The sequence below is a fragment of the Chinchilla lanigera genome, unplaced genomic scaffold (genome assembly GCF_000276665.1).
Source record: "Chinchilla lanigera isolate Chin_1 unplaced genomic scaffold, ChiLan1.0 scaffold00047, whole genome shotgun sequence".
NCBI classification, from domain to species: Eukaryota; Metazoa; Chordata; class Mammalia; order Rodentia; family Chinchillidae; genus Chinchilla; species Chinchilla lanigera.
In genome coordinates, this window is record NW_004955448.1 from 10,038,212 (window position 1) to 10,056,205 (window position 17,994).

A 17,994-nucleotide genomic window follows, 5' to 3' on the forward strand; every position below is an offset into this window, starting at 1 on the left:
TACTGAGCATTTTACAATTCCGAGCAAAAGAAGCTACACTATTACTAGAATCTTGAATGCACATACTGAGGAAAATGCTGCATCTGTAGCTTATAACTAAGGAAGAAACATAGAAGACTGTACCTCTGTCAGATGGCATGATCTTTCTCTAGTACTGAGAACATTTTTCTTAACATTTTTTTAGCTGCTCATGTAAATATTAATAGATTCTATGACCAGTCACAGGCAGCTTGTTGAGAAAAATCAAAGCTAGCTAGCTCCAGGTTTTTATTTGTTCTGTGCGTGCCTGTTACATCAAAGAATTATTACATTATGAGTCCTTTTCAGAAACTACAAAGGCCTCTGACATGGTCAAAGTGATGAAAACTGATTCTGCCAACCATAGCACGATTAGAAGAAAAAATTCCTTGATGTTTTTACTCAGATCAGGGTACTGTGATGCTTGATCCCACGTGTTTTGTTTCTTTTTTTTTTTTTTTCTATCTTGGTAAAGAAAGAAACTCCTTGTTTCCACATCAGCAAGCACTGGTGTTAGTCTCTGCCAATGGGCATGAAATAAATCTTGCCCGAGGTCACAAATGTCACCTCCTTCTTCAGGGCCACTCTTTCAAGAAACTTCAAGAGGTGGGAAGAGAACATGAAGTTTTTTCCATACATGGGAGTTTTCTGATTTTCTACCAAGTATCTTGAAATGGAAAACTACATGTCAGCAGCAGTTTCAGCTACCTAAGTACAAAGTTTCCTTTGGTAGGAGATGATAAGCATGCATTTAGTTATTGACTGATTTAATGGATGTTTTACGCCCATTACTTTCAAATAAGGAACATGAAGATTTTCCAAGAAATATGAGGGTAGTTGGAATTTAATGCACAAAAGTTTGAAGAATTTCAACTTCCTGTTAAACTTTTTCTAAAACTAATAAGCGTAAGAGCATACTTCAGATTATTTTTCCCACTTCCTCTTTCATAACTACCTCCTCCCACTTAAAAAAGAAGCTATGAAAAAAAATTTAAAAAAGAAGCTATGTTTCTCATCCACACAAAATATAATACTGCATCTGCCAAAATAGAAACATCTCCAAGATATAAAATATTGATGCTGCTTTTGCAAAAGTGACTGATTTTAATGACTGGGCAGAAAATAGCTTTGCAAGTCAGTTTCCAATTCTTTGTTTTTGATAAAATTGAATAGGGACCAATCCAGTTGATGGATCATTGAATATAACGTTTGATGATGGATACTATGATTTTAGAGTATAACTTGGAAGATGTTTAAACACTTGAACAACAATTGAATTTCTACACAGTCTCATCTACATATTTATATTAATACATTTTCTCAGGCTCTTATTATAAATGATAAATATAATAGAATCACTGGAAAAGTCCTCTATCATTCTGTTAGGAAATACTATTTATTCAAAGATAGACAAACTCATGGAAACAGGATTTATCTTTTTAAATAATTCAGTTCCAATAAATAGTGTTTCCTTTATTATCAATCAAAATTTGTATTATTTTTATGTTTGTTTTAATCATCTCTGCATTCTCATTAATTATGATGATAAGTAAAGTGGTAAAAACTAGAAGAAGCTTAGAATACCAAAATGCTTACAATCAAGGAAAATAAACTTTAAAATACCTTTACATTTTATGCAGAAGAATACAACTCAGTAACCAATAAAGGACCTTCAGCAAAGTGTCTAATTGCTCATCTGTTCACTTTTGTGTTACTCTTATTCTAGGTCTTTCAGGATTTCTATCATAGTTATTTCTTCTCTTTCTTGGAAAATCCAAACCTCTGGGTTATTTTGGAATCTCTTTATATTGATTGTTTCCTCTCTTGATCTTGAGTAACATTTTCTTGCTCTTTCTCACACATTATACATTTTTGGATGAACATTTTGTGTGAGAGACCTGTAAAAACTAAAGAAAATGATATTTACCTCCAAAAAGGAGAACATTCCTTTTTCTATGAAGCTTCTTGAATGGTCTGTCTAAACCATATTTGGACAGAGTTGGGGCTTTGTTCCCCACCTGTAGTTTTGTTTGGTTCATCCCAGGTTCAAACAACTTCAAGGATAGGATTCAGATTTCTCTTTCAACATGGCCTCGTATCAAAGCTTTGGAAAGAGTCCAGAATCTTTCTACACTCTAAAGTTCATCAGCGTATATCCCTGCTTACAGGGCAGCTGGAGTGGTTTTTTAGTCATCATGGAGTTCTCTTTGCTCGCTAATCCTGCTCTTTAGTTTTTGCAGTTGGGGAGGCATATTTCAGACTGATTATCTTTACCTGCTTTTTGGAATGCTGCTACCTTATGATCTGTGAAGACCTGGAATGCTCTCAAAGGGCTTCTTTTAGCTCTCTTGTTAGCTATTAGTATTTGATAGCTGAATGCCTGAAGTGCCTCTGATGTGTTAGGAATTCCCCCCTTGCTTTGGGCAAATTACCCTCCACATTTAGTAAAGACATGGGAAAGACACTTTGCAAGTGAAAGCATATTCACAGAAGACAGAATCTGTAATGCCAGCCCACATATAACTGTGGTGTTTGTTTAATGTCCAGCTGACTTCTTTATACTACCCCTTTTCTATGGGAGGATCCGTGGATCTCTCCTTTTTCGTGAAGGGCTTGCCTACTTTCTGGGACTTACTCTAGGCTTCTTTATACCCTATCTAACTTTTATTTTGATAATTTATTTATTTACCTATCTATTTTAAAATTTTGCTTATTAGAGTGATGAATTTTGTGACTTTCTATGTACAAATTAGAAGTCTTATTCAAATATATAGTAAAATTAATAATTCTAGATGTCGAATCACTTGGTATTTAGATTCCATTAGTTGCATTCAAAAGTGATGTTGTAGGGGGCTGGGGATTTAGCCCAGTGACACAACATCTGCCTGGCAAATGCAAGGTCGTGAGTTCAATTCCCGGTACTGGAAAAAAAAAAAAAAAAAAAAAAAAAAGTGATGTTGCACTTAACTATTAAAATTAATATGTAGGGGCTGGGGATTTAGCTCAGTGGCAAAAGCACCTGCCTGGCAAGTGCAAGGTCGTGAGTTCGGTTCCCAGTACCGGAGAAAAACCAAAAAAAAAAAAAAAAATTAATATGTACACTGCCATGAATTATAGCCTTCAGAACTGTTCAAATTTATGATGAAAATATTTAGATATCAATTTAAAATATGTGAAGAAATATACACAAAAGGTAATTTTTTAATGTTCTTTAGTGAACACATGGCAAAGATCGGTGCTAGATCACACTGGTAGTAGAATGCAGTGACAGTATGACATGATGATGTGTCACTTTTTGTCTCTGATCTCCTCCCAAAACATGCAACTTCAGTCTAATCATGAGGTAAGCATCAGACGCATCTCAAAATACCTAAGCAGCAATTTCTCTAACTTTTAATTGTAATAATACATACTTACAGTACATATTGATTACATTCATTGTAAGGTATTGGTACCTGTATATAACACATCTTAATTCTTTTTTTCATCCTTCTTCCAAAACTACCAAGGTCATCAAACTGTGAGGAAAGTCTGAGAAACTACTAAAGCAATGAGCTGTTTAAAGGGACAACAACTAAATGTAATGTGATATCCTGCATGGGATTCTGGGGCAGAAAATATACATTAGGTACAAAAGAAATATGAATGATGTGTAGATTTAAGTTAATTATATCCACTTTTGTTTATCAATTGTAATGAACATATCACTGTAAGTGCTGATGGCATGAAAAACTTGGCAAAGGTCTAGATGGGAAATTTGTAGTGCCCTTAAAATTTTTCTTAAAATATAAAACTATTCTAAAAAATGTTTTTTTAAGAAAAAAATCAAATTGCAGTGATATAAATCAAATAAATGCAATAAATTTAGCTTTTCAATTAAGCTAAAAACCACAAATAATTGCTAGGACATTTTCAATGGGGAATCTATGTTACCCAGGTGACCCCAAACTCCTGGACTCAAGCAGTCCTTCCGCTTCAGCCTCTAGAATAGCTGGAACTACAGGAATATGCCACTGTGCCTGGATGGAAAAAGTCTGAGAGAAAGAAAATTGTGGTGATGCTAACTATTTCTGCCAGTTGAGAAAAACAGTCAAAGTAAAAAAACTATGTGACTATTGTTAAATGTATTTTATTAGATCTGATAATTAATACTGGACCTTTACATATTTAGGGCTGGGAACCCTGAAGGTATTGCCCTGGGACTTCGTAAGACAGTGCTAGGTTCAAATGTCTTGATGGAACAGAAACTCCACCTACATGACAAGATTCTCTGTGTCAATCTCTTCTTGTCTCTGTATCGGCTCTTTTCTCTCCCCAGCTCCCCACCAAGCGCATGCGCACACACGCCCGCACACACGCACCAATATGTGGGCTACCAATCATCCTCACTATGGTTTCTTATTCTTATCTATTGCTGCTCTGGGTCCCTGCCTGTCTCACACCCCCACTGCCCCCCCCATACACATTCCTCTGGATATTGGCACTTGTGGATACAAACCAGATATTTTGTGTTACTATTTCGTGCTTTTAAGACAAAAATGTAGACAAAATCCTGACAATGAGGATGGTCTTGCAGTAGGTTCGCTATGAAAAGATTAACTGAGAATATTTGAGAACTTTTCCAAAACCATTGATAACAGAACATGAATGAACAACTACATTAGTTACCATCAAAAAATGAAGCGTAAACATTGTTTCAATGTTTTTTGAGGCAATAAAATATGTGAGAAAAGATTTGGTTGGATTTTGACACAGCTGAAATGGCTCCCAGTAGAAATCCTTGCTTTCTCTATTCTATATTTTACTGTTTTTCTTGAGAGAAACCATGACATCTCATTTCTGGTTCATATGTTTTAGAAAAAGATGAAAGCATATTGTCAGTCATGTAATTGATATACAGTGCTTCTTGACATGTCTATTTTTAATTAAAACACATTTTAATTAAAAAAGGAGAGAGCACTTTAAGAAAAGAAGCTCTCTGCCAGATGGTGGTTCCTAATTTACCTCAAATGTGTTGGAAGCTACATGAATCATTTTGGATTAGCTTGGGTTTGTGCACTGTAGAGAATAGTAATTTTATTATGAAAAACAATTATCCACAGTGCCCTTCTAAGTGAGGTAAGTAGGTGTTCAGGGTGTGGTCTCAGGCACAAGTGGGTATATTTTACACAATGACCTAGGAATTCTAACAGCATAAACAAGATTTCTGTGCAATATTTTAATGCATAGACACTCAAAAAGGAAATAGACTTTATTAATAAACAAACCCAAGAAATATCAGTTTCAAGCTTGCAAATACAAGGTGCCAGTTGAGTGTTAGGTCGCACAGCAAAGATGCGCTGCTAGACCATCGTAATGGTCAAGGTTTGCAATGAGGCTACGTAGGAGGGATTGTTCCTGCCTTACTTTGTTCCACAGCTTCACATCTCACTGGCTTCAAAACCAAATCTGAATTCTTCATAAGTTCCGTCCTCCACAAGTGGATATAACTCATACATTTCACATCTATAGACAGTAGACATGTGCTATGTTACCACGCTACAGACTATAGTTCTACATCTGTGGACTATAGTAAGAGAAAATTCAGTGGACCAAGAATAGTAGTTGTTTTAAGGAATTTCTCCCAGTTAGAGGGGGCATTTTAAGCCAACACTGAGCATTTTGAACCACAATCCCAGCATCAAACCTTAATCATCAAAATTCAAGCGTCAAATAAGAAATAAGTAGTAGTATTCTGAATGTGTGACATGGGCAAACCACTTAACCTCCATGAGTCTAATTATCCAATAGTGAAAAGAAATAATACCTGCCTTGACAGCAGTTGCAAGGATTGAATCGAATAATGACTTTCAGAACATTTTAAGGTTGTCATAATGTAATGCCCTTTATTAATAGTCCAATATATTCCATTAATAGTGAGTTCAGCAACCATATTTTTGAATCAGTTCCGCTGGCTTTGAATATTCTGTTGTCGGCAAAAATCCCAGTAGCGCTGATGATGTTTGTTGTTTCTGCTGTTTTTAATATCTTCTTTAAGACTGAGGAAGATGGAGAATAGAGAAAATGCTCCAGAAATTTTTAGGGCTTTAAATGAACCAAAAAATTATTTTTAATCAACCTCAGAGGGCTATAATTTTAATCATTCAAAAAGTTTGCAGCTTCCATTTTTTATATTTCCTGATCCAATCACATTTATTAGACAGCTGTAGGTGACACAGCTCTGAAACCACTTTGTTCACTCTGGAGGAAATATGCAAAGAAATTAGAAGACATAGTGTCTGCATTTAGAAACTCATTTGGAGGATTATTATAAAATTATTTTATACCATTTTTAAAATTAGAATTTTGTTTAGTGTGTTTTAAAATATTTTTACTCTGACTGCATATTTTTATAATTCTACCCAGTCTTTCCAAAGCCAGTGATATATCTGATCCATTTGGTACAGGGATAAGTCAAGATGCACATCAAGGACCTCTTTTCACAGTAGCGAGTAGGAAAGACATTGAAGGTTTGGGTCTTCTCTCACTACTCCCAGGGAAGGATCAAGAAGGATGAAGGAAGGAAGCAGATGGAGCATTAAGTTTCCCTAATCAGTCGTTGGCAGGCGCTCTTCCAGGAGAGCTTGCTGCAGAAAATTCATGCTTCACAGTTCTTTTTCCTGCCCAGATTCAATCTCGTGTCATAATTGCTTTTAAACAGTTCCAAAAAAGAGAATAAAAATTGAAAGTATTGTCAAGAATAATCATGCCTTTCAAAACAAGATGCTATTTTGTTCAAAATATTAGGGTGAAATATTTTCCAATTTGAGAAAAGGAAAAGTTCAATGAGCTCATTGAAAAAGTTGTACTTTCTAGTGTCATGTGAAGGATATTTTACTATTTAAATGGTGAGTTTCTGACCACAGATTTAAGGAATGTCAAGGTCATGATACAGTGTTTATATCTGTAACGTAATAACATATGGAAATAAAATTGACTCACTAAGTTATAAAATCAAATTTCAGACTCAATGAATTTTAATAACAAAAACTTTAATCCTCAATGATCCAAGTTCACTTGTAACACTCAGCTAAAATTTTTCATTCAGATTTGTACATAGCAACAATACTACATAGCTTACATCAAAGAATTTATCAGTGATGAAAATTAGGTCAAAGAAGGGAAGTAAAAAAAGTTAAATAGTTGTAGAAATCAGTTATTTGACAAATGTCATATATATCTTGAAGTTAGTTAATGTTAGTGTTGTGAAAACACAGTTTTACTTGCAAATACTAAATGTATTAACACAAAATGTATAAAGACACAGCTGATCATTTTTACAAAAATGCAGTCGATATGGCATTGCTGTAATTTACCTATCTAATTCCTACTTTTTATATTAGTTTATTTTGCATTGGCATGATTTGTTAAGTGTTCAAATCTCTTAAATTTGCATTTCAAAGTAGCTATGAAATATGTATCCCATTGCAAAATATTAGCATAAAGTGATTCGATATTATACATTCTGTCGGAAATGCCAGGAAGAATTCCACAACTATTGCATTTCCATCTGGCAGCATCTCTCTACACTGAATATTTGCATAAATATTTCAGCAATAAAGTAAAATTATGAAACATAAACTCTTTAGGTTATATTCCAAATTGATAACCTCTTCAAAATTTAATAAGCAAAGGAACTATGCAATTGCAAGGAAATTACTGTAGTGCTTTCCACCTATTTTGAACTGTCCTAGGGGAAACAGTTCCTTCTTCAATACATATTTCACTCATATCTTACCTTTTCTGCCTATAAGGAATCAGTGTTCAATGGTTGAAAAAAATGAATTCCTACTCAATATAGGCATGAATGTGTAAGTAGTCTGGCCACTTTTTCTAGAGCATTATTCAGCTTGAATGAAGGAGTTATATGCTGAGTTAATGACAGGTGACTGTCGTGAATTGGGATATTACAGAGCCAGAACCTCCTATGTTATTTAAATGAATGCCATTCTTTTAGTGCAAAGCTAACATTCATCCTCAGAGCTACAGTTGCCAAGATTGGTGATGATTGATGTGCTAGCCAAATTATGGGAAGCTCATTTATTTTTCTCTGGTGATAATGGGTAGTATCTATGTTTTCAACCATATTGTGAGAGGATGTTCATTGTTTCAGGTGTAAGTGAAGTCAGACATCAGAGATATACTCTGTACACTACTTTGTTTAATACTCTTACTCTGTAAGTACTATTATACATTAAGAGGTGGCTAAGAGCTCCACACTGAAGTCAGGCAGAACTGGTTGGGGATTGGGTCTACCATTTTACTAATTTTGTGATCTTGGGCAAGTTCCTTAAAACCTATTCAATCTTATTTCTCATCTTAAAAGACTGGTAGCAATAATGCCAATCATTGGACTTCTGTGAATATATATATATATATATATATATATATATATATATATGATGAACATTAATCTTGTAATGTCCACTTCATTTGATTAATAAATGCCATTTGATTAATAATGCCTTAAATATAAGGAGCTTGCTTTGCTCCTGGGTGTATCAGAGTGGGTCATGGAAGAGTGACTTTGGGTTTTATCTATGGTCCCTTGCCCATTCTGGGTGTCAGGTATTGTGTCTCAGGGATAGGAAAGTTCACAAAATACAAGGTATTACTATTAAATTTGTCCGTATTTTATTTTTCATTATTAACTATATACCTAAACTTTTAAAAATAATTCCTATTGTATACAGCTATTATATGTGATTTAACATATCACGTATAATAGCCTTTGAAAATGATAGCCTTTGAGTCAGGGAACCTGGGTTTTATTACAGATCCATTACCCATTGTGGTCTTAGGGCAGGGATTCCAATCCATGAACCTCATTTTCCTTGTATTTAAATAGAAGGTCATGCTTGAAAGTGATAGGCAACATTCCTTCCATTTTCAACTTCCTGGAAGATGAATTCTCCCAGAATTAAGCAGTAATGTTGGACACCCAGCCTGTCTGCCCTATGATCTATCAGAATGTTTTAAGCACTTTTGCTTTGTGGGTCAATATTTGCTGAGCAGTAGTGCTAAGCCCATCAATGTGCAAATGAGCCCATGGACTAGCACTCACCACTCCAATATAAGGAGAGCTGGTTGTCATAGACTCATAGGGATGCTGGATGAAACTGTATCTATGTGCAAGTAGCTGTTCTAAGCTCTTTTTGTTTTTTAAGGTAAAAGCAACCGTCCAAACAATAGAATTTGGAGCGAAACCTTTGACCAAGCGGTCTGCCTGAATATTTCTGCTGTGTACGTTATTTTTGGGCCACACACATACCAAGAGAGACTAGTTACTTGGAGTATACATCAAAGACACAAAATTACGTATGAAAAAAGAGAATAAATTAAATTGTCTTTGTCATTGTTCAATTGTCAAAAATACTCAGAGTGAGTCAAGGAGGTCCTTGGCAGACACACCTGCCGTGACACAAGTCACAGGTCATGGAAGGCTTACTGTGGTCTAAAACTCACAGGTCCTCTAACAAGAACCCTTCTGTGTGTCAGAAACAGAGGTTCATCTCTGGACAGTATCCCTATAATTTCACTTATTATAACTATTATTGTCTTAGATTGCTGGATTATAAAATTTAGTGCCACAGTGTTACACATACACTGGCGTGATATTGACACTCCTTTGTCCCACTAATGATCTGCAGTTTTTTGTCAAATAGTTTACAGTTTTGTCAACCAAAGAGTTCTGAACATCGCTATCAAATTAATTTCTATCTCTCATTTGGTGATCACCTACGATGTATCATTCCTGTGTACAAAGCTTGTAGGAGATGTGATTCATATGCTATTATGATCTTCAAAATTCTGAAAATGCCAGTATTATTATTCCACCTTACAACAGTGCGAGTGGAAATTCTGAAGGCTAAATTGACTTATTTAAAAGTGTTTTCCTAGGAAGTGATGTATCCAGGTAAAGCTTCACTGCCCCTAGTATCCAGACTGTTCTGCAATTTACTAAGCAGTTTGTGCTTGGTCCCTCAGGGGTTTACATGTGTCACTATATTTCATATCACCCCATGTTAGCCTCTCCACCCTACATTTAGGAAACTGAAACTCAGAAAACCAGGAAAAGCTGATCTACACCTCCGCTGCTATTGCCCTCATTGCTGACATTTGCTGTGTTGCTGCATTGTATGTCTCATATAATGTAAGCATCACTCTTATGCTTAAGTGAATGGATGAATTTTTGTGGCATTACAGGAAGTATAATAAAAAGTTTGCTTTGAAAATATTTATCCTTAAGTATGAAACTACCGCTAACTAAACTTCAGGTCATTGATTCATTAGAAAATGTTTTGAATTTTTTTTCACATGGGGTGAAGTGGTGAACATAGGAACTGAAGAAAGATGTTGAATTTTTTATTTACTTTTAGAGTAATTTTAAGACTGTCCATTGTTTTTAGCTGTAACTTGAAAAAACTTTGATGAATACTTTCAAGTTGCTTTTCATTTACAAAAATTTCATAAATTGTCCTCTTAATAGTCTTTAAAAGAAGGCATCTGGGGCTGGAGATGTAGCTCAGCGGCACAGCGCCTGCCTGGCAAGCACGAGGTCCTGAGTTTGATTCCCAGTGCCAAAAAAGAAAATAGTAAAAACAAAAAACAAAAAAAAAGACCAAGAAGGTTTCTAATATAAAGACACAGGAGACTGGGGAAAAAAGAATCAAGCTATATCATATACAGGTACAAATTCCCTATGATGAATGTGAGCATTATGTACCTGTACACAACACAGCTTCATCCGTTTTCTCCTTCTCCTGCCCTCCCTCCAGCCCCTCTTCCCATCTTTATTTACAAAAGCTTTGTTTCCATTCTTTCCTTCTCTTCTCACTTTTCCCTCCCTTCCTTTCCCCTTTTCCTGCCCCAATTCCTCATCCTTTGGACTGTTTTTCCTATTTCAAAATATCTGTTATACATTTTGGTACTTATGTACCCTTTCAGTTACTCGCACCAGAGATACGATGTGGTGTTTACACGTGTGTCTCATTTCTTTCACTTAAGAGTACTGACTCAAGGTCCATCCATTTATCTAGAAATGTCTCAAGCTTATGGTTCTTCCTAAGTAACTAAATTGCCCAGGCTGGACTTGACTTTGATCCTCCTGCCTCAGCTTCCAAGATTGCTGGGATTACAGGCACGAATAACCTCCTTGAAGATTTTATTTTTTAATTCTTGCTGTAGAAAAAGATGTGAAAAGACAAAGGGCATTTTTCCAGTAGTTGGCCAAGTTATGCCTCATCTGAGTCAGGAACACTGCCTTGCTTTAGGGAGTTTTTAAGGGGCTTTGTGTTTCTGAGACCTGGGCCCAGGTCTTAGGGCCTCAGCAGACATAACAGTGATCAATCCCTAATCTGTTTGAGGGCGTACCACAGGAATACTGAATTCTTACAGCACCTTATCTGCTCTGTTCTCCAAAGTCCTTGCAAGGCTTCATTTAGTTCCTTAAGTATGCCACCTGCTTTCTTGCTCCAGGCTTTTTGCATATATGATTTTCTCTGTTTGTGATGCTTATATAACTAGATTCTTCTACTTTCAGTCTTAGGTTAAGTGTGCTGTTGTCATATGAAATACAGAATGCCTAGCTGAAATAAAATCTTAAATAAATAAATATCTCTTTAGTACAAATATATCCGAAATATTGTGTGGAACATATTTATACTAAAAGTTGCTCACTGTTTAACCTAATCTCAAAGTTTACTGGGAATCCTGTAATTTTTCTAACTTTTTATTGTGGCTTAATTGCATAGTTACATGCAGTTTCAAAAAAATAGAGAAAAATCTTACACACCTTTTACTTAATTTATCCCAAAGTTAACATCTTGCATGACTGTAGCACAATATCAGTCAGGATACTGACAATTATATAATCCACTAACTTTGATCAATTCCACCAAGTTTAGAAACTCTGCATGTGTGTGTTTCATGAAATGTTATCACTTGTAAATTTGTATCACCACAATCAAGACACAGAACAGCCAATCACAAGGCTCCGTCATGCTACCCTTTATAGCTACAGTAACCTCCTTCCCCAGACCCTGGCAATCACTAATCTATTCCGGTCTCCATGTTTTTGCTAAGAGATGAACATTTCAATGGCTGTTTTTACTTTCACATATAACAGGAATAATAGTACCACAAAACAGTAGTCAGAGATATTGCTTAGTGCCACATAGCTTAGGTATTTGTGATAGATTAATTAATGGTCAACTTGTAACACCCAGTTGAACTGAATCAGTGTGGTGCTGGATGTGGGAGGCCCCTGAGGATTACTGCCAACAGCATAAAAGGAGAACTGGAGGGGAAGATGTGTGCTGTTGATTCATGGAAGACATTGCCTTGGGATCTAGGTGCTCAGATGGATTCTTTGGGTCTCTAGTGTGTGGACAGATCTCCTGCACTCTCGTGCTTTTGACTCTTTGGGTGAATATTATGAAATAATCCTATAAATTTATGTGTCCTGTACTGAATCTATTCTCTTGTCAACCCTGACTGCAACAGTATTTCAGTTTTTTTTAAAGGAGTCAATATAAAGAAACAGTAAGTAAACAAGAATTCAAGTGGTGCATAGACTTGACAAAAAATATTGAAGGTAGAACATCTTTGGAGACAGCGAACGTGAGCAGGATGATAGCCGTGGAAGTGAGGGAGACCATCTCTTTACCTCTTTTTAACTCTGAAAGTAACCCTTAAATGTGCCTAAGCAGTGCCAGCAAATATTCTATTCCAGTTTTCAGTGTTCATTCATCATTGCAGCTAGGTGTCTACACATTTGAGCAAGCCTGGAGCCTTAAGTGCAGGAGAGCTTCAATATGTGCTGGCTGACTGGTTGTTAGAACAGAAACTTACCAGGTGGCAAGGCCTAAACTTTTAAAATTCTCATTGAAAATAGTTTTATTTCTCCATTTATAATTTACACTTAGTAATAATTAAATTAAAGGGGAAAATAAGGCAGAAATGAGAATACTTGCTTAAAAGTTTTAACTACCTCTTAAGGAATTTGAAGAATAATTTCCTTGTTTTTGAGGCATTTGCTCAAGTCTGTAAAATTTACTTGGACCTTCATATGTGAAAAAAGGAAAAAGAATCAGGGCTAAAAATGTTTGCTCCTCTAGGTCTAAAATACTATTGCTCTTTCATTCTTCCTGTAGCTATGATAACAAAGAAAATTTTTTGTTGTTTGTTTGTTTTTTAAGAGAGGGCTGAAGTAAAGATGTTTAAAATGTTCTTCGTCAAGGTATTCTTTTTGTAGTTAGAGTAGATTCTCCATACTAAATGTGTTTATGTATCTTCTGTCAGGTACACTAGAATTACAATGAGGAATCTGAGGTCAGTTTTGGTCCAGATGAAATGTAACATCAGTCTCATTAAACCCCAGCTTCTATGCTGCTGTACACAAAGTAGGTATTTAGTAAGTACTTGTTTGATACTTTGATTTCATTTATGATAGCTTTCAGTAGTTTAACAGTGAATCTAAAAATTACAAATTGTTTCATTTCCTTGAGAAATGCAAATTGCGTTTTATGAAAATTAACTGGGGTAACTGGAGTCATTTTAAATTTCTATTTGTTTTCATTTCCCACAAAGTCCTAAACAATAACAACAAAATTGAATGAAAACTTTTGTTACTCTGTGACTTACAACACTAAAAACAAATCTGTTGTTTTAAGTAGATGCATTCCATAATTTCATTACATTCTAAAACAAAATTTAGTCAGCTTTTGCAGAAAATACCCAGTGGGAAAGGGCTGGTGATAGAGTTAGTGTAATCTTTAACACAAGTTATTTTAATTCTGCCTCTTAATATAAAAGAATGATTTTGTGTTTGAGAATCTTGTCGCATCCTAATTAGAAAACATCGTGTTTCTATATATCATGGGGCTATATCTGTAATATTTATCACTGCATTAATTCATAGGAATTTCCCCCTGAATATTATGAGGAGAAGCAGTACACATTCTCTTTCAGAAAGATGCGTCTGGAGTTTCTCAATGGTTATTTCGGGAAATAAGAAATCTTCATTTCATGCTCTAAATTATATAAACCAGACTTGTTTAACATTCTTCTTATGGGAACTTTAAAGCCTGTAAAGTGATTATTTTCTAGAAGAAACAGTGTGTGTGGAAATAGCTTCATGGGGTTTTAAAATTATCTCCCTGGAGAAGTACTGATCTGCCCAGAGTAATATTCAGTTCCACACGTGACTGGTGTGGGAAAGAGGAAGGCAAAGGGAGCTATGTTTTGTGCATAGTAAGTGTAATAGAAGTTTATAAGAAAGTAACTTGTAGCATTTATATCCTCATCTAGGGTTAGAAATGTCTTAGGCAGGAACAGGCAAATAAAAGAAAGGACCACAGAAGGAATGGATTTTGGAGGGATGACTTCTTGTCTTGCCTATCCTGTTATGACTGTAAAGGACTAACATGGCTAAATCCATTGCATCCCAAGGATGGGTTGAACGTTTTTGTGCATATTAAAAAAACCAACATTTTTCTGGGCTGCTAGAAGATCGCAACTGTGCCCAATTATAGGTAAAGAGGGACTTTTGAGTCACACCAGCAGTTCTCTGGAGTTCTACAGTGCAGACATTACTAGAATTCTGGCTGCAGAGTAGGTACACCTAGATGCTTTCTTTCCTACCCAGATACACACACATAAGCATGCACACCCCACCTCCAATACACTGAAGAAGAAACAAAACAAATCCTCTGAAAGTACAAAATAATGTAGAAATTTACTCTCTGGAAGTCTGTCAGAGGACACAGATCAATGGCACTTGTCAACACAGCATCTCTCTTGCTTTGGACTCCCCCACTCTACTGCTATGTCAGACAAAAACAAGCAAATGACTACTCTACATAGCCAGGGCTGAGGACATTTATCTTAGTTGTTATTGTACAGGAAGGTGACATTATATTAGATCAGATAGCTATGAAATCAGAAATCTGGAAATCAGTTTTTTCAGATGTATGAAATAGAAACTTGACAAGTACCTGGTATATTTCTGGGACTCAGTATTTATCCTGGATTCAAAATTACATTCAGTGTTTTAGAGTAAGAGTCTTCCTGTAATAACCTTGTTTTGTCCTGGCCTCTTTTGACCATATAAACAACCTCGCCACACATTTACCAAACCCCTGCCATTTCTCAGGTTATAATTTTATTGATGAGGGTAAATTTTACCTAGACAATTTAAATTAGGATTTCTTTAGGGGCATTATAACCCATAGTGAGTTAGGATATTACTCTTTTTTACTATTGTTTCATGAAGTTATTTTTTTTCTCATTGTTGTATTTTAGAAGTTAGGAGGAGTAATTTATTTATTTCTTAATTTAAAGAGCATTTTAAATTTGTTTAGTGGAAACCAGTTCTATTTATAAGAAAAATTCTTCTTAGGTTGAATTTTGTTATGGTTTAGTGCTATGCTATACCTTGAATGTACTCTTGCAGGACAGGAAAATACTCAACATGTGTAGTTTAACATGTGTTTTTTTGGATTTTCTAGCTTGCTTTCTCTGTATAGTGAGACCAGTTAACTTCATCATAATTTGGTGAGGACTTTTGTTTTGTTATGGAGGGAAGAGTTTTGTCATTTAACCAGTCTCTGTTGCTACTTCTAATCTTTATTTTTCTTTTTTCCTAATTTTAATCTATCTTGAGTGTGGCAGAGAACCCTGGCAAAATTTTTTATTTCGTTTCTAGGGTCTGAAGTAGGTGTTTTAATGTGGAAAAAATAGACTGGGGAAATGTTGAGCTGAACTACTCCTCATTAGCTAATTAAACAGCTTTGACAGTGGACTTAAGTTTCTTGAACCGTTAGCACTTTTTATAATGTGTCCTAAAGTCTGAAAGAGTTAAGTACACACACACACACACACACACACACACACACACACAAATATGGCCAGTTTACTCCCAAGAAGTAGTTTAAGCCCTGGGAGAATTTTGACTCATTACAGCTTCTAACTTTCTGTCCGAAGGAGAAATTCACATGGAGGCAGGTAGACAGAATAAGCCTTCATTATGGCGGAAACAGGCACCGTGAGCCCCTTTAATGTCTCACAGAGGCCATGCAAAAAAGAGAGCAGCTCTAAATTATACTTCTCAAAATGCTTCCTAAAGAAAACATGGCAAATGAATTCAATTCTTTTAAACTAAATTAGATATCTTGAAGGAAAATAAATCTGAACAACCACCCTTTCCCATAATTTCACTACATTCCCATTATTTGAATTGGGTGAGATCAAATTTAAGATAAAGCACCTTAACACAAATTTGTAGAATGAGTTTTTGAAAGAGAGACGAACTTGGTTGCAGGATGGAGAGATAGCTTTCCTATAATTGAATATCACTTGTATTGGTAATATTTCACTGTCTAGCTATAGTGAATTTTGTTACTAAAATAAAGCTAAGCAAATCAAAGTCCAGCAGAAAGACTTCCAGTGGATTATTACAGATGTCCAAATGTAAAGACACAGATAAGACTAAGGGGAAAGCTCTTTTTTCTAGTATTTCAAGGTTGCTGATTATAATTGAAATTCTAGGATAATGTGTATTTTCCAAGCAATGAGCTTAACACAGAATCAGCATGCACAAGCATGCATAAACACACACACACACACACACACACACACAAAATGGTCACCAGTCAAGACAGATTCGGAACTACTTCCCTTTTGAACAGATTGTTTCAGGGGAGAAATTACTTTGTGGGCTACATGATTCAGATAGCAAATCAAAGGTTCTGAATGGATTCTGATAGAGGATTTTGAGAAACAAATATTTCATTCATCTTGTTTTTGGAGTCAGTGTATTTATTTCTTTGGAGTTGTTCTCTCTCTGTTATATCAATATGCATGTTGCATAAAAAGAATAGAATAGTACGTATTTATTTATTTATTGAAGCAAGAAGCATTTATTAAAAGTTTATGAAATACTAGGTACAGCTCTGGATATCTGATGATAACATACATGTATATATAACATAGCCACTACCTTGGGGGTCTCACCGTCAGCAGGTTACAGAAGTAACAAACTGTGAGGTAAATGTGAGAATGCTGCTAGGGGAGATGTACAAAATGTCACTGAAGCTTAGGTTGAAGAACAGTTGTTTCTGCCACCACAGGGAAGGGAAAAGCTTCTGTAGAGATGAGGAGATGGGAGTGGTGGCATTTTATCTAAACTTTGAAGAATGGGACGCGGCACCTGGGAACTATTACTCCCAAATAGCAGTAGAAGAGATTGGAAGGAGCTTACTTTAGTGCAAAACCAGAAATCAGCAGTGGTGCTATGGACACAAACACAGAGCCCATAAAAGAGGGAGGTAAAAAGGGTAGAGAAGGGGAGGCAGTTACAGGGTTAGGTTAGAAATTTCTGTTGGAGTAATAACTAGTTAGTTAGCATGCCTTATATGCTTGTAATTATGCAGTCTGTTAAAAATCCTTAAAGCATCCTATAAAAGAAGTGAGATATAGGTGCCCAGAACATTCTGTGACTTCACTTGCAAGAATGTCCCTTAGTTGTGGAAATAAAAATGCAAGCATGGCATTGAGTTAAAATGCACATGGAATTTTATATGGTATTAAAGCTAAATGTCTATATAACTTAGGATTCATCAATCATTTAAAGGACAGGCAAAGAAGAATATGATTATATGCTGATAGGTTTCAGAGTCACATAAAATGGTGTGAGAATTCATTTTTCATAAAAGAAGTGAAGATTACTGATCCTTTACGTGTAACAGAATCTAATCCTTGCTCTTACTGTCTAATAGATCATGTGACCTTGAGAAAGTTACTTCACAACTCTAAATCTGAGTGTTTTTAAGATGGGAACAGTGCTTCCTGCATGTCAACTTGTTTATGATGAGAACTAAAAGCTGTCAGATTTAAAGTGTTTACTAAACTGTAAGATACAAATTAAAAGTAAGGTAG

The 17,994-nt window shown here is 35.5% G+C and overlaps 1 protein-coding gene across 6 annotated transcripts in view; it reads left to right on the forward strand.

Moving 5' to 3' along the window:
• The window catches only part of Iqcj (IQ motif containing J), a 249,401-nt gene that overhangs the window by 100,953 nt on the left and 130,454 nt on the right, over positions 1 to 17,994 (forward strand). Inside the window, exon 5 of one of the 6 annotated variants that reach the window (XM_013518672.1) lies at positions 13,360 to 13,446. The exons of the other annotated variants lie outside the window; for them this stretch is intronic. Coding sequence (XP_013374126.1) covers positions 13,360 to 13,368 — 9 coding nt within the window. The 3' untranslated portion in view covers positions 13,369 to 13,446. Of the gene's footprint in view, positions 1 to 13,359; positions 13,447 to 17,994 lie in introns of those variants that run through there. 6 annotated transcript variants of the gene reach the window in all.